The 18,477-nt window shown below is 36.3% G+C and overlaps 2 protein-coding genes across 4 annotated transcripts in view; one reads left to right on the top strand and one right to left on the bottom strand.

The window, feature by feature from the left end:
* Positions 1-18,477, bottom strand: part of NARS2 (asparaginyl-tRNA synthetase 2, mitochondrial) — a 127,400-nt gene that overhangs the window by 78,859 nt on the left and 30,064 nt on the right. The window lies entirely within an intron of this gene.
* On the top strand, positions 6,414-7,000 carry LOC113914008 (60S ribosomal protein L17-like). Its single transcript, XM_035722756.1, has one exon. It carries the CDS (start codon positions 6,446-6,448, stop codon positions 6,998-7,000), a length of 555 nt encoding a protein of 184 aa, XP_035578649.1. The 5' UTR covers positions 6,414-6,445.

The raw sequence follows: 18,477 nt of genomic DNA, 5'->3' as shown, positions 1-18,477 counted from the left end.
ACACCATCTAATTCTGACATCTATTCAAACAGGAAAATTTGGAAAAGATAGGATACTATCATCAATATAATCTGATCACTGAAAAAAAAAATCTCTTCTATTTCACCTGTTTTTGCATTCTCATGGATGTGGCTCACTCAGTTCTAAGGAAGGTATTTATCTATATACTCTCTTAGACAACCTTTACTCTCTAAATCACCCTCAGTCACCTCTGGGACTGCTTCCTTATTTCCTTCTTTCTTTATGCTTATAAGTCTTAAAATTACCCAAATTTATATCAAGCACTATGAGAGTCATAAGGTTTAAAATAAAAATTAAACATAACACTAAAAATTGCAGGTTTTATTTATTTTTAAAAGTTTCTGAAGCAAAATATTGAGCTGGGTGACATTTGCTTGTTATTTTCTATGCTTTTCTAGTATGTTTAAAATTATTTAAAAAACCACAGATCAATATTTACAGCTCTTAAAATGTCCAACGTATGACTGCATGATCCCTGTGTCAATACTTCTTATTCTCCTATTTTCTTCAAGGATAAAATAGTTTCTTATTCAATTTTACCATTTTTGTTTTGCTTAATTACCAGTGTTTTATAAGTTGTCATTAAAAGTTACAGTATTTTACCTACATGATGCATTAAATAGTCTTATGGCTGCCCTGTGAATATAATTATTACATATTTCTGTAAAGGAAAATGAGTTCTAAGATCCAAATAACCACCTTAAAAATAAACTTTCTAAATCTCTGAATATGATATTTCTGCTGTATCTTCAAAAAAGAAAACAACTAAATTAAGTGTAATTAACGAAAACAGAAAGTACTTTATGCACTATCAAAATACCATAATAGCAAAAATCAGTAAAGATGTGGCAAGTAACGAGATACCAACCATTCTTCCCGATTTATGTTCAAATATTTTTCACAATGAATGAATGCTCTGATTCTAAAAATTTATTTCATGTACAGTACTTCAAAAAGTGTCTTTATATTCTTGTCTGACTCCTGATCTCAACTCAGGTCTAGATCTCAGAGTTGTGAGTTTGAGCCCCATATTGGGCTCCATGTTGAAAAAATTTAAAATACATAGAAATATAAAAAAAAGTCTTTATATTCTGTTATATTTTATTATTTCTCCCAAATAAAATACCCAGAGATTGAAAGAAATATGTTAAGACTAGATGGATTATGTACCATAATTCTAAGAATCATGGAAATTACTACTGATGTGCTGGCAATGCTAGAAATTACCAGAGCATTATTATCCCAAAATTCCTGGGGGAAAAACATATATTCACATCACACCATCTGCCACCATGTAAGTAAAATTCTGCAACTTATTTCTGGTTAATACAATTATATGGCTATGAAGTTGACCTAGTAACACTTACTTCAATGATTTGAGATACTGTCTTTGTAGTATAACTTGGGTCTATTTCTGAGCTTTAAGTTCTATCTGCTGGTTTATTTATGCACCAATAACACTATTTTTTAAAGTTTTTTAAAAATGAAATTTAGATTTATGTATTTACTTTAGAGAGAGAGAGAGAGAGAGCATGTGCGTGCATGAGCGGGGGGGGAGGGGCAGAGGGAGTGAGAGAATCCTCAAGCAGACTCTCTATGAAGCACAGAGCCCAACGCAGGGCTCAATTCCAGGACCGTGAGATCATGAGCAGAGCCAAAATCAAGAGTTGGCCGCTCAATTGACTGACCCACCCAAGTGCCCCTAACACACTAATTTAGAGGCTTTAAAGCATATTTTAATTTCTGGTTATTCCATCATTTTTTAAACTTATTATTTTTTAAGTTTTAATTTATATTCCAATTAGTTAACAGTGTAATATTAGTCTCAGGTATACAATGTAGTGATTCGACACTTCCATAGACCAATCAGTGCTCATCACAACAAGTATACTCCCCATCACCTATTTAACCCATCCCCCTACCCACCTTCCTTCTGGTAACCACCAGTTTGTTCTCTATAGCTAAGTCTGTTTCTTGGTTTGCCTCTCTCTCTTTTTTTCCCCCTTTGATCATTTGTTTTCTTAAAATCCACATGAGTGAGATCATATGGTATTTGCCTTTCTCTGACTTATTTCACTTAGCATTATACTCTCTAGTTCCATTCATGTCATTACAAATGGCAAGATTTCAATTTTTTATGGTTGAGTAATATTCCATTGTGTATGTACATGCATACACCCCCCCATTTTCTTTATCCATTCATCAACTGATGGACATTTGGGCTGTTTCCATAATTTGTCTATTGTAGATAATGCTGCTATAAACATCTGGGTGCGTGTATACTTCTGAATTAGTATTTTTGTATTCTTTGGGTAAATACCCAGTAATGAGATTGCTGGATCATAGGGTAGTTCTATTTTTAACCTTCTGAGGAACTTCCATACTGTTTTTCACAGTGGTTGCACCAGTTTGTATTCCCACCAACAGTGTAAGAGAGGGTTTCCTTTTACTCCACATCCTCACCAACACCTGTTGTTTCTTGTGTTGTTGATTTCAGCTATTCTGACAGGCGTGAGGTGATATCTCATTGTAGTTTTGATTTGCATTTCCCTGATGATGAGTGATGTTGAGCATCTCTTCATGTGTCTGTTGGACATCTGAATGTCTTCTTTGGAGAAATGTCTGTTTGTGTCTTCTACCCATTTTTTAATTGGGTTATTTGTTTTTTGGGTGTTGAGTTTTATAGTTCTTTATATATGTTAGATACTAACACTTTATTGTATAAGTTCTTTATCCATTTTGCATACTAACCCTTTATTGGATATGCAATTTGCAAATATCTTCTCCTACTCAGTAAGTTGCCTTTTAGTTTTGTTGATTGTTTCCTTCACTGTTCAGAAGCTTTTTATTTTGATATAGTCCCAGTAGTTTATTTTTTATTTTGTTTCCCTTGCTCCAGGATACCTATCTAGAAAGAAGTTGCTAGAGCCCACCATTTTTGATCACTGCATTCCTTAGCATTAACATGAATGAAGCTTTTCTAAGGTCTCTCCACTGAAAAGTAAAATTGGGTCTCAGTTCAAATATAGATATCGCCTATATTTTCAGGCCCTACTTCATTTTTCAATTGAACAAATATTTACAGAGTGCCTACTATGTGCCAAGTATGAGGCTAAATGTAGGGATACAGTAATAAGAGACAAGGCCCCTGAAGAACTCCAATATTTTTCAATTTCATGGGTTAACACTGTGAAACAAAAGTTACTTAATATTAAGCACTAATCTTGAATGTTGATAACTTATGAATATGTCTGGAGGAGGTTATATCCACAAAATCCTAATTTATTCACTCATTTATCAATTCGTCTAACACCCCAAAGGAACTTACAGAACTTTCCCCAAGTTTCTTATTCTTTTGAGTGTCCAAAATTAAACAAACAAACAAACAAACAAAAAACAACAAAAAACAAAGCCCAAAAACCTGGCTCATAGATTGCTGAAAAAACGGCTGAAGGTGGGGGTATTCAAGTCACGTGATCCACAGAAAATGACTCACAAGCAGTGTCTTGGCCAAGCATGCTGAAAAGCTAGTCAATACCACTACAAACCTATCAGAATGGCCAAAATCCAGAACACTGACACCACCAAATGCTGACAAAGATACAGAGCAATAGGAACTCTCAGTCATTGCTGGTGGGAATGCATAATGGCATAGTCACTTTGGAAGACCATTTGGTGGTTTCTTACAAAATCAAATAACTCTTGAGCAATCACACTGATTGATACCTGCCCAAAGGAGTTGAAAACTTATATCAAAACCTGCACACATATATTTATAGCAGCTTTATTCACAATTGCCAAGACTTGGAGGCAACCAAGATGTCCTTCAGTAGCTGAACGGATAAACTGTGGTACATCCAGATAATAGGATATTATTCAGCTAAAAAGAAATGAGCTGGGCGCCTGCGTGGCTCAGCTGGTTAAGCGACTGCCTTCGGCTCACGTCATGATCCTGAAGTCCCAGGATCGAGTCCCATATCGGGCTCCCTGCTCAGTGGGGAGTCTGCTTCTCCCTCTGACCCTCTTCCCTCTCATGCTCTCTATCTCTCAGTCTCTCTCTCTCTCAAAGAAATAAATAAAATCTTTAAAAAAATAAAATAAAAAATAAAAATAAATGAGCTATCAAGCCATGAAAAGTCATATTATAAATGCATATTACTAAGTGAAAAAAGCCAATATGAAAAGGCTATGTACTGTATGATTCCAACTATATGGTATTCTGGAGGAGGCAAAACCATGGAGACAATAAAAAAGATCAGTGGTTGCAAGGGGGAAGGGTGGAGAGGGGGATGAATAGGTAGAACACAGAGGATTTTTAAAGCAGTGAAACTACTATGCATAATACTATAATGGTAGATATATGTCTTATACATTTGTCCAAACACAATGTACAACACAAAAAAATGAACCCTAATGTAAACTAAGGACTTTGGGTGATAATGATGTGTCAATACAGAGTCAACAATTTAACAAAGGTACCACTCTGGTGAGGGATGTTGATAAGGGGGAGGCTATACATGTATGGGGCAGGGACTTTATGGAAATATTTATGTCTTTGCTCAATTTCGCTTTCAATCTGAAAGTGCTCTAAAAAGGAAAGCCCATTTTAAAAAATTCCATCAACATATGGATGGATCTCTATGATCAACATGCTATATCCTTCATTTGCCAAGAAAGATGGTCTCATTTCTTTTTTTTTAATTTAAATTCAATTAGCCAACATATAGTACATCATTAGTTTCAGATGTAGTGTTGAATAATTCATCAGTTGCGTATAACACCCAGTGCTCATCACATTACGTGCCCTCGTTAATGCCTATGATGCCTATGATTTCTATCAGTCTCAGCAAATGTAAACAAAGAGATAAAAACTCCTCACACACGATACATGTAGCACCAGGAAGTTGAGGAGGTTGTTTGTATTCATATAGGGCACATCTTGATCTTTACTCTGGTTTCTTTATCACAAAGATAAAACTCAGAAATAGGAACGTGTTTATTTTATTTTTCTTATACTTTGTAAATGTGCCCAAAGGTTTCAGAATTAGGTGATAAAACCATTAATTAAATAAATATGGAAGAACAGAACTGACTTAATTATCACCTCATTATTTAAAACATTCCTTATTAGGAACTTTTAAGCTTACTATATTGGCAATAGGGAATATAATCTCACTTGATAAAAACAAAAAAAAAATTAATTTGTAAACAGGTTAAAGCTTTAGAAAAGACAGCTTTTGATGCTGGGATAACATGGTTTAATGCATTCAAAAATTGGTAATAATTTAATTATGAAACAAAAATAGCCTGTTTCTACTAAAAGTATTTGCTGAAAGAACACTAAAAACCTGTTAATCTTTTTTCTTTAAGTTTTCTATTGCCACATACAACACACATGCAGAAAGGTATGACTCAATGATTTATCACAAAATATATGCCTTGGTGACTACTGCCCAGAACACAAAACACGAGAGTAACAACATATGACAAAACTCTAGTAATCCTGTTTCCAATAACTCATCTTTCCTCCCCAAACTGTTAACCTGACCATCAAAACACTATATTACTTTCCCAAGAAGAACAAACTAAACCCAAAGTTAACAGAAGGAAGGAAATAACAGAGATCAGAGTGGAAATAAATGAAATAGAAACTAAAAAGACATTAGAAAAGATCAATAAAATTAAGAGCTAGTTTTTTGAAAAGATAACAAAACAGACAAACCATTAGCTCAACTTAACCAAGAAAAAAATAGAGAGGGCTCAACAAATAAAATTAAAATGAAAGAGGAGACATTACAACTGATAACACATAAATACAAAGAATTGTGAGATTACTATGAACAGTTATATGCCCCACAATTGAACAACCTAGAAGAAATGGATAAATTCCTAGAAACATACACCTACCTTGAAGAAAAGTAATCAAAAACCTTCCAACAAAGAAAGTCCTGGACCAGAGAACTTCACTGGTGAATTCTACCACACATCTAAAAAACTAAAACCAATCCTTCTCAAACTCATCCAAAAAAATGAGAAGAAGGAATACTTCCAAACTCATTTTACAAGGGCAGCATTACCCTAATAATGCCAAAGCCAGGCATGGACACTACAAGAAAACAATAGGCCAATATCCCTGATGAACAGGGATATAAAAATATTTAACAAAATGTTAGCAAACCAAATTCAACAATACATTAAAAGGTCATATACTATGATCAAGTGGGATTTATTCCAGGAGTGCCAAGATGGTTTAATAACCACAAATCCATCAATGTGATATACCACATGAACAAAATGAAGGATAAAAATCATATGATCATCTCAACTGATACAGAAAAAGCACTTGACAAAATTCACCATTCTTTCATGTTTAAAAACTCAATAACTGCTCTTCCCCCTAAGCGGCCTGAGGTGACCTCTGAAAATGGTTCGCTATTCGTTTGACCCAGAAAACCCTATGAAATCATGTAAATCAAGAGGTTCAAATCTTCGTGTTCACTTTAAGAACACACGTGAAACTGCCCAGGCCATCAAGGGTATGCATATCCGAAAAGCCACCAAGTATCTGAAAGACATCACTTTACAGAAGCAGTGTGTGCCATTCCGTCGCTACAATGGTGGAGTTGGTAGGCATGCCCAGGCCAAACAGTGGGGCTGGACACAGGGTTGGTGGCCCAAGAAGACTGCTGAATTTTTACTGCACATGCTTAAAAATGCAGAGAGTAATGCTGACCTTAAGGGTTTAGATGTTGATTCTCTGGTCATTGAGCACATCCAGGTGAACAAAGCCCCCAAGATGCGGCGTAGAACATACAGGGCTCATGGTCGGATTAACCCATACATGAGCTCTCCCTGCCACATTGAGATGATCCTTACTGAAAAAGAGCAGATTGTTCCTAAACCAGAAGAGGAGGTTGCAGAGAAGAAAAATATATCCCAGAAGAAACTGAAGAAACAAAAACTTATGGTCCGGGAGTAAATTCTGCAGAATAAATGCAAATAAAAATAAAAAGAGAAAAAAAAAACACCTCAATAATTTGGGTATAGAAGGAATGTACCTCAACACAAGGCCATCTATGGCAAGCCCACAGCTAATATCATACTCAATGATGAAATGTGGAAAGCCTTTCCTCTAAGATGAGGAAAAAGATACTCTAACCACTTTTAAAAAATATCGTACTAGAAGTCCTAGCCCGAGCAATCAGGCAAAAAAAAAAAAAAAAAAAAAAGAAATAGAAGGCTAAAAGGCACCCAAACTGGAAAGGAAGAGGTAAAATTTAACCAAGGAGGTAAAAGATCTATACAATGAAAATTAAGACATTGATGAAAGAAACTGAAGAAGACACAAATAAAAAATCTTCCATGAGAAGGATTAATATTGTTAAAATGTCCATACTACCTAAAATGATCTACAGATTCAATGCAATCCCTATCAAAATTCCAATGGCATTTTTCACAGAAGAAGAAAAAACAATCCCAACTTTTGTATAGAACCACAAAAGACTCTGAATAGTCTTTTCTATTAGACTCAAGAGAGCCAAAGCAATCTTGAGAAAGAAGGCCAAGTTGGAGGCATCATACTTCCTGATTTCAAACTATATTACAAAGCTATCAAAACAGTATGCTATAGGCATAAAAACAGACACATAGGTAAATGGAACATAATAGAGTTCAGAAATAAACTCTAACATAAATGGTCAATTAATTTATAACAAAGGAGTCAAGAATATAAAATGGAAAATGGATAGTCTCTTCAATAAATTGTGTTGGGAAAACTGGACAGCTACAGGCAAACAATTGAAACTGGACCCCTATCTTACACCACACACAAAAATTAACTCAAAATGGATTGAAGACTTGAATATCAGACTGAAAACCATACAACTCCTAGAACTTCAACATAAATGGGTAAGCTCCTTGACATTGGTAATGACAATGATTTTTTGGATTTGACATCAAACTAAAATGCTTCTGCATAGCAAAGGAAACCATCAACAAGATGAAAAGGAAATCTATGGAGTAGGAGAAAATATATGCAAATCACACATATGATAAGGGATTAATATCCAAAATATACAAGGAATTCAACATAACTCAATAGCAAAATAAATTAAATAACCCAATAAAAAAATGGGCAAAGGACCTAAGTAGACATTGTTCTAAAGAATATATACAGATGGCCAACACATACAGGAAAATGTACTCAACATCATTAACCATCAGAGAAATACAAACAAAACCACCAAGAAATACCATCTCATATCTGTTAGGATTCTATTATCAAAAAGATAAAAGATAACAAATGCCAGGGAAAATGTGGAGAAAAGGAAACCCTTGTACATTTGTTGGTGGGAATGTAAACTGGCAAACTAGAGAAAACAGTATGGAGACTCCTCAAGAAATTAAAAATATAACTACCCTATGATACAATAATCTTGCTTCTGGGTCTATATCCAAAGGATATAAAATCATTATCTCAAAGAGATATCTGTATCCTCATGTTCATAATGGCATTATTCACAATAGCCAAGGTCTGGAACTAACCGAAGTGTCTGTCAACAGATGAACAATTAAAGAAAATGTGAGATGTGTATATTTATACACGTATGTACACACACACACACATACACAGAGGAATATTATTGAGTGTTTAAAAAAAGAAGGAAATCCTGTCATTTGCAACAACATGGATGAAGCTGTAAGGCAACATGCTAAGGGAAAAAGCCAGACAGAGAAAGACAAATACCTCATGGTATCACTTAAATGTGGAATCTTAAAAACAAAAATAAAAACCCAAACTCATAGAACAGAGAGTAGAAAAGTAATGGCTAGCGGGTGGGGAAAATAGGGAAAGGTTGGTAAAAGGGTACAAACTTTCAGTTACAAGATAAATAAAGTCTGAGGATCTAATGTACAATATGATGACTATAGTTGATAAGACTGTATTATATAATTGACATTTACTAAGAGAATAGAACCTAAATGTTCACCCCACCAAAGAAGGTAAATAGGTAAGGTGGTGGATGTCCTAGTTCACTTGATGGGGGGAATCCTTCCAAGTGTATAAGTATATAAAATCATCATGTACACTTTAAATATCTTACAATTTTAGTTGTCAATTACCTAAGTTGAGAAAAAACTTTGTATTACTTTTCTGTTTCTGACTTAATATAAAGGCAATCATACTATGTTTGACTTCTTCACTCAGAATTATACCTGTGAGACTTACCCATGTTGTTGTGTGTTTTGCTGAAATTCATTAATTTTTATTGTTGTAGGGTATTCCATTGTCCAATTTTATGACAATTTATCTATTCTGTTGTTCATATACATTTGAACTGCTTCCAGTTGAAGCTAATATGAATAATGCTGTTATGTACATTTTTTAAATGTCTAGTGATATGCATCTGTATGGAAAATTGTTGAGTTGTTGGGTATGCCTATCTTTAACATTAGCAGATTATGCCGAACTGTTTTCCAAAGGAGTTACACCAATGTCCTTCACCACCAGCAGTGTATAAGATTGCACACTGCTTTGTATCAAAACAGTGATTCTCAATGGGTTGTCTGTGCTCACATGGGGTTTCACAAGACCCTTTCAGGAGGCTCATGAGGTCAAAACTATTGTCATAATAATAGTTATGCGTTATTGTCTTAGCCGCCCTGTTGATAGTCGCACTGATGATGTAGTTATTAATGGATAATACTACTGGTGTCTCATTCAAATTAGGCCTCTTGCACCAGTTAGCCTTTGTGTGCAAAGGAAAAGTTCTTGAAGGAAATTAGAAGTGCCACTCCAGTGGACGCACAAATGAGAAGCACAGCAGCCTTATTGCTGGTATGGAGAAAGTCTGAGTGGTCTGGAGAGAAGATCAAACCAGTCACAATATTCCCTCAAGCCAAAGCCTAATCCAGAGCAAGGCCCTAACTCTCTTCAATTCTATGAAGGCTGAGAGAGGGTGAGGAAGCTGCAGAAGAAAAGTGTGAAGCTAGCAGAGGTTGGTTGATGAGGTTTAAGGAAAGAAGCTGTCTCCACAACATAAAAATGCAAGGTAAAGCAGCAAGTGCTGATGTAGAAGCTGCAGCAAGTTATCCAGAAGATCTAGCTGAGATAAATCATGATGGTGGCTACACTAAACAACAGATTTTCAATGCAGATAAAATAACCCTTCTATTGGAAAAAGACGCCATCTAGGGCTTTTAGAGCGAGAGAGAAGTCAATGCCTGGCTTCAAAGCTTCAAAGGACAGGCTGACTCTCTCGTTAGGAGTTAACACAGCTGGTGACTTTAAGTTGAAGCCAGTGCTCATTTACCATTCCTAAAATCCTAGGGCCCTTAAGAATTACACTAAATCTATTCTGCCTGTGCTCTATAAATGGAACAAAGCCTGTATGACAACAAATCTGTTTACAACATGGTTTCCTGAGTATTTTAAGCCCACTGTTGAGACCTACTGCTCAGAAAAACAGATTCCTTTCAAAATATTACTGCTCCTTGACAATGTACCTGGTCACCCAAGAGCTCTGATAGAGATGTACAATAAAATGAATGTTGTTTTTATGTTTGCTAACACAACATCCGTTCTGCAGCCAGGGAGTCACTTTGATTTTCAAGTCTTATTATGTAAGAAATAACATTTCATAAGGCTGCCATAGATAGTGATTCCTCAGATGGAACTGGGCAAAGTAAACAGAGAAACTTCTGGAAAGGATTCACCATTCTAGATGCCATGAAGAACATTTGTGATTCATGGGAAGAAGTCAAAATGTCAACATGAACAGGAGTCTGGAAGAAGTGGATTCCAACCCTCATGGATGACTGTGAGGGGCCGAAGACTTCAGTGCAAGATGTAACTGCAGATGTGGTAGAAATAGCAAGTGAACTAGAATTACAAGTGGAGCCTGAGGATGTGACTGAATTGCCGCAATTGCGTAAAATTTGAACAGATGAGGAGCTGCTTCTCATGGATGAGCACAGAAAGTGATTTCTTGAGATAGAATCTACTCCTGGTGAAGATGTTATGAGGATTGTTGAAATGACCACAAAGCATTTAGAATATGACATGAACTTATTTGACAAAGCAGCAGCAGATTTGTGGAAGACTGACTCCAATTCAGAGGGTAAAATGCTAGCAAATAGCGTTGCATGCTACATAGAAATTGTTCATGAAAGAAAGAGTCAACTGATGTGGCAGTTTAAGAAATTGCTACAGCCACCCCAACCTTCAGCAACTCCCACCCTGATTAGTCAGCAGCTGCCAACATCAAGGCAAGACCTTTTACCAGCAAAAAAAGATTACAATTCACTGAAAGCTCAGGGAATTGTTAGCATCTTTTAACAATATTTTCTTTAAGTAGGCTCCACACCCAGTGTGGAGCCCAATGAGGGGCTTGAACTCACAACCCTGAGATCAAGACCTAAGCTGAGATCAAGAGTCAGATGCTTAATGGATTAAGCCACCCAGGTGCCCCAGCAATAAAGTATATTTAAATTAAGGTTTATACACTGTTTTTTAGACATAATACTAATGCACACTTAATAGACTACAATATAGTACAAACATAACTTTTATATGCATGGTAAACCAAAAAGTTCATTTGACTTCCTTTATTGTGATAGTCACTTTACTGCAGTGGTCTGGAACTGAATCTGCAGTATCTCAGAGGTGTGCCTGTAGTATGAACTGGGCAGGGTATTCCAGGCACAAGCCAGGGAAGAGATCAGTCCATTATAGTATCAGTACAGATTCTAAAATATAACTAATCTTCAAAAAACTACCACTTGTTGAATTCTGGTATCAAAGAAGAATAGCAACAATAATCTGAAAAGGCCATTAGAATACTCTTTTTCCAACTATCTATATGAGGCTAGATTTTCTTAATGCATTTCAACTAAAACGACACATTGCAACAGAATGAACACAGACACAAATAAGAGAATCCAGACATCTTGTATTAGTCAGACATTAATGAGATGTACAAAAATATAAAATACTATTTTGACAAACTGCTTTAGAAAATATACGTATTTTTCATAGAAAATATTTTTATCTATGCTAAAATAGTCTACTATATTAATTTTAAATGAAGTAATAAAGACTTAAAATTATTCTCAGCTTTGATTTCTAATGTGACAAATATCAATAGACTATAACTCATATAAACAAAAGCTTGTCAGAGTCCTCCTTTTTAGTGTAAAGGGGTCTAGGGAATGCTATACCAAAACAATTTGTCTCCCCCAACAGGAAACCAAGTGAGTTTCTTAATCATGGCCTAAAAGAAAGCCTTAATAAATAGAAGATGTCCAAAAAGAATTAAAGGCGGAAGTCTCACAGTCTCCAATATTGAAAACCTCCAATCAAACCTCAAGCCTCCTGCCAGAATAATCTTCATAAAACTGAAATTTTGATTACTCTAAAAACAATACAAAAATCCTTTGATGGTTCCCCAAAGCCTTCCTTGAACTAGCATAAAAGAAATTTCCTTATATAAAAAAAAAAAAAGGCAAAGAAAAGAAACTTCCTTCTCTGGCAGTGACCTTCTAAAGCTTTCTTGTTCTAATTCATACTCACTTTGTGCACTCTAGTCAAATTTAACGGTAAATGTCCTCGCTAACCTCTGGGTCTTCGTACACAGTACACTGCTCCCTCTTACCCAGACGTTCTAACTGGACTAAATTACTTGTCCTTCAAGATTCAGCTCATAAATCACTTGTCCATGAAGGCTTCTTACTACTAACAGCTCAGCTCATAAATCACCTGTCCATGAAGGCTTCTTACTACTAGCAGCCACCCCTAATGCCCACTCTGAGCCTAGGCTAGGAAGGGGACACGACTACGTACTTATAATAACCTGCATATACTAGTCCTTCCTTCATCCAGGCACTGCGCTAGACAAAAAGACAAAGCAATGAATAAAACAGTCCTCTTTGAGAGCTTATATCGTCTAATGGGGAGGAAAGAAAATGAACATGTAAACTAATAAAGATTCAAGATAACTACAAGTTGCAATAAATGAATCGGGGATTGGGGGTGGGGAGGGCAGCGCCCTGAAGCAGCAACATGACAGCAGGGAACTGAAGGATGAGAATGTGTTTGCTCTACGGGAGAGGAATATTCTAGGCCAAAGAACATCCAGCGGAGAGCTCAGGAAGTAGGAAAGGGCTTCATGTATTTGAGGAGGAGAAGGCAGGTTACTGTAGCTTGAGAAGATTTAAGGATTAGAGAGAGTGTTAAAAGATTCAGTTGGAGAGGCAGGCAGGAGTGAGATCACTGTAGTGCCCTCATAAATCATGATAAGAAGTTTCAATTTTATTTTAAGAACACACAGTAACCACTAAAATATTTGAAGCAGGGTTTTGGCATGATGTGTATTAAGATTACACTAGTGTCTGAGAGGAGAACAGATAGTAGGGGAAAAATGTGTAAATGGGGAGGCTAATCACAGGCAAGAAAAGACAGTGGCTTGAGTTAGGTAATGTTGGAAACAGAAATGGAGAGCATGAGGATTTAAACTGAGGTACATCAACAGAATCTCCTGATACATTAGATGGGGGGTTGAGGAAGACGGGCAGGAGAAGCACAAACTAAATTTCACTCCTAGGTTGTTAATAAGCAACTGAATGGATAGCAGTAACTTTTACTGATATGGAAAAGACTAGAAGAGGCAGAGGCTTTGGAGAGAAGAAGTCAAGAGTTATATTTAAGACATATTATGTTTGAGTGTACACTAGACATCATAGTTGAAAAACATCAAATAGGCAGTTGCAAATCTGGAGCTCAGAAAGAGAGGGTAGGGCTGGTGAAAACATTTTGTAGTCATCAGCATGTAGATAGTATACAAAGCCTTGAAACTGGGTAAGATTACTGGAGGGGAGATCATAGATTCGTGCCTCTCAATGGTGATGATAATGTTTCCTAGCAAGTTATTTTGGAAACTTGTAGGGGGATTTAATAGACAGGAGTCAAGGTTGTCCCGCAATATGTACAGAGTCCTATATAACTAAGACTTTCCTGGCAATCTCTCAACTTTCTGCTAGATATTCATATAGGTGGTCAGCGTAAAATGACCAAACAATGCAGATTTGAGCTGCCTGATAAACACTTACTACTTTTATCTAGTTTATATATTGGGTCACGGTAAAAAGATTTTATTTGGAAGAAAGATTTTATTTGGAGCAAAGATTTATTTGCTCTTTTGAGCAAAACATATGAAAAGCACAATGGATGATTTTACAGTTCCTCCCACTCAAATAGGTTTCGATTCAACTAATTTTGCCCTGATCACATAAAGTTTATTAGTGCAACACAATTTAATCCAGACTTTCTCTATCTTGCACAACAGAAAATTTTCTTTTGCTAGGTTATTCTGCCTTTGGAAGACAGAAAATACAAAGTCAAGAAAAGAGAAACCAAGAACTACCAAAAATTTTTAAATGCAGGTATCCCAGGGAGTTTCATATCACGGAGGGGTCTAAATTTCTCCGTTTCTTTGAGGATTTCCAAGAAAATATTAAATAAGTATTCTGAATTGCCCTCTAGTTATCTGTTCTCACAGCAGAATAAATATAGCTGAGGAGTTTCAAAATCTCAAGGGAATGAAATAGAAAAACCTACACAAATCTGACTCTGCCTCCATGTAAAATACATAGCAAGGAGAGAGTAAGGAGCCATAAACTGAATAGTGGAAAAGAATGCAATCAACAATGGAAATTTATTTGACCTCCAAAGTTAATGAAGTACCCACGTCCTATTTTACCTCCTTGTGCCCTTTTTCCATCTTCTAGTTTGTCCTCCCCCTTCCACATCCCCACACTTTCCCCCATTTCATTGACTCATAATCCCAAGGAGGAAAAGTCCAGAACAGAATGTATAAAGATGAAGCATGGCAAAGAAACCTAAAAGGTCTAAAATCAAAACAGCATGCCACTGCCCTGTTTACCTTAATCCGCAATTTCCTTTAAAGAGCATGAAGGAAAGAGAGTACTTACCATCTGTAAGCTCCATGAAACCAGTGAATATCCTATTTTCTTTCTTTACCCCAATTAAGGGTTTATTCAGAGGCTATGCCTTTTGTGATACAGATAATAATCAAAGAATCTTTGAGTCAGATGAGACCTTAATATAACTTCCCTTTAATTAAAAAAAAAAAGGACACTAATGCTTAAAAATTGTGTTAAATATTAAGTCAAATGTCATACCAAACCAGGTTTTGGCAAGACTTGTAGTAAACTCCAGATTTCTCAGCTTCTAGTATGATTATCTTTCTAATATACCAGGTTGCTTCCCTGTTTTTTTTCTCCTGTGCAGTAGAAACAACACAGTAGGATTCAAATTTTTTTTTAAGTATGTAAGTCTCTCCTAAGTATGGGATTCTGATTATATAAAACAAAACACAGAAACTAAATCTTCCATACACCCACCAAAGATTGGTGGTTTAGTAGTTTTATGTTGCCGTCAAGCTGTGTCTCAAAGGGGGCTGCTATCACACTATAGGAATTGCCCTGACATGCCATAGACCGCATCTCATCTGTAAAAACTAAAGCCAAGGGAAACAGGCTCAATAAGCTGCATTCTACTCTGATGGTTATGGTAGTTTTGAGAGTCTCCTGTTATTATCAAGTCATATAAGCAGACCCTTCAATGATCTAATAATCTCCAAGAAGTCCAGTTCATGTTTCCATACTTTCCAATTGCTATGGATGTGTATCTTGGTGTACACTGAACTTCTCGTATAAAAATAATCTTTCTTAAAATAAAGATCTATTTACATTCCAGAACACCCACTAACTAGAACACCCACCCTCATCCCTGAGAAAGGTTTCACTTTGGCAACTATTTGATCAGCAGAAAAGGAAGTTGTTAGCTCAGACTGTTTGTAAACAGTCTGCTTTCCTGCTGAGCAGTCTGAGAAAGAGAAAGAACAAAGAAAGAACTGAGAAAAGGGGTCTGATGTCTGTAAGATCAGAGGGTGAGGCTGGGGCAAAACAAAAGGTGAATAAACAATGCTGCCTTACTTTTTTTTTCTTTCCCGAGAAACAATGCTAATTGTCAAAAGTCAAATTTGCTCCCAAATATGAAAGGGTCAGGGAAAATGTACCAAACAATTTCTCCATTATCACTGAAAAAATATTAATTTGGGCATATTAGTTGTCCGACTGGGGCTATAAAGATGGATATGACATACTCCTAGCTCCTTAACTATCCTCTCATCCCATCTTCTAGCCCCTACACCATGAGAAGCGAAATATACTGTCCAGAGTTAAGTCCCTAAGCCATTTGTACATATCAACTAAATGAACATTTCCTCCCACTTACTGAGATAAAGGAAGAAGTGAGAATCTCAGGAGGAGGAGGTGAGAGGAAAATATTCAAGCAGTAAAGGCAAATTTGGAATATTGCTTATCAGAAAAACTCCCCTTAGTCCTTTCTGATCATAAAAGCATTGGTTCCAAACCTTTTCTTCATCTTTAACACTTTTCTTTCAGGGGCACCTAGGTGGCTCAGTCAGTTAAGCAGCTGCCTTCAGCTCAGGTCATGATCTCTGGGTCCTGGGGTCGAGCCCTGTATCACCCTGTGTAAGGGTCCCTGCTCAACAGGGAGTCTGCTTCTCCCTCTCCCTCTGCCCCACCCCACCCCCATTAGTTCTCTCTCTCAAAAAAAAACAAACAAAAACCTTTTCTTTCACTCCCTCCTTTCCATGTTTACCATTGCTATCAAGACCTTGTACATATCACTTCATACCTAGATTTTAGGCCAATGTCCTACCACCTACTCCTCTGCTATCTCTCCCTCCTTCGAACCTATTCTTGCTTTCATCAAGCTTATAAATCCTCACCGGTTCCTGCAGTGTGTCCTCTACTCTGTTCTAACCTACTTGATCTTTCCAGGGTTCTTTCCCATTATTCTCCATTAAAAACTCTCAAAAACAGAAAAACATATTGGCAATGCTCTTTTAAACCTAACTGATCTTGTTTCCCCCATCTGCCTTAGTCATCCTTACCCTGAGTGTTTGCTTATGCTGTAATTTCCCCCTGAGATATAATGCTTTACCAATCTTTTCCACTTAATCGTTCACTACTTTATAATGTTGTTCAACTTTCTGTGTACCCATCTTCTCCCTAGCTCCTTCTTGGTAGGGACTGTTATATTTCTTTTGTCCCTCCTAAAGGACTACCACTAAACATAATCAGCACTCCAATCTTTATAAAACAAAACTGCACCAAGCATCCTGAATCCTCATCAAATGTCTTTCTATAAAAGCTAGTCCCTTATGTCCCATACCTCCTCCCAGTATAAAAACTGAATCCAACCAACAATTAAAAGACAACATATTTTCTTGCAGTTACTGTGTGGAACAAAGCAAGATAATGATACTTGGAACAGAAGGGCTTGGTCATCCTTTACCTCTGGCTGTGGTGCTTAAGAATAAACTATTATAAGGTATATTAATATAAACTTTATCATTTTGGTGCTATTCAAACATTATCAAAAAAAGGATCATTTTGGGGATCAAAGTATCTCCTTAAGTCAACAATGCCATGGAATGCTTCCTTCAAGGAATGGGCATCCATAAAATAAGTATCTGACTTTCAACAAAAACCTGTCCCTCAAAACAATTAAATGGCACCGGCCTTAGAGAGAATAAGCTCAAAAGGGTTTCTAATGTTTATGAAGCTGACCTTTTCATTTATGAGTACTTAACTAAATGCTAATGTATGGACAGCAACATTAAAGTTCACGTTAACAAAAAAAAGAAAAAGAAAAAAAGAAAATCCACTTTATACTTTAATTATTTAATTTATGCTAATTAATTTTTGAAAGATTTTATTTATTTATTTGAGAGAGACAGAGAGTGATTGGGGGGAGGGATGTGCCCTGGTATTAACATGCATTAAAAAATATACTTATGATGAAAACAGGGAGAGGGAGAGAATCTCAAGCAGACTCCACACTGAGCATGGAGCCTGATGCAGGGCTCCATCTCATGACCCTGAAATCATGACCTGAACCTAAACCAAGAGTCAGACACGTTACTACCCAGGTGTTCCTAATTATTTAATTAGCAACAACATGGATAGAGCTAGAGAGTATTATGCTAAGTGAAATACCACATGATTTCACTCAAATGTGGAATATAAGAAAGAAAACAAACAAGCAAAGAAAAAAAAGAAAGACAAATGAAGAAACAGACTCTTAACTACAGAGAACAAACTGATGGTACTACAGGGGAGGTGGATGGGGTGGTGGGGGAAATAGGGGTTAGGGATTAAAGAATATACCTATGATGAAAAAAATAAAATGATAAAAAAATTAGCAATGGAAACAACCATTTGTAGAAAAAAAACCAATCTCCTCCATATTAAAAGTTTAAAGGTCTCTAGCAGATGTGAACTAGCCAACCTAACTAGGAAAATATAAGCCAGGAATAGAGATGACAAAAAACAGTAAGAAAATGT

This window comes from Zalophus californianus, chromosome 11 (genome assembly GCF_009762305.2).
Source record: "Zalophus californianus isolate mZalCal1 chromosome 11, mZalCal1.pri.v2, whole genome shotgun sequence".
NCBI classification, from domain to species: Eukaryota; Metazoa; Chordata; class Mammalia; order Carnivora; family Otariidae; genus Zalophus; species Zalophus californianus.
Note: the sequence above shows the minus strand (reverse complement) of the source record. Positions and strands in the feature narration are given on the sequence as shown.

What these genes read in the sequence shown, in the direction of transcription:
- LOC113914008 (XM_035722756.1), top strand. Translation starts at nt 6,446, where the DNA reads ATGGTTCGCTATTCGTTTGACCCAGAAAACCCTATGAAATCATGTAAA.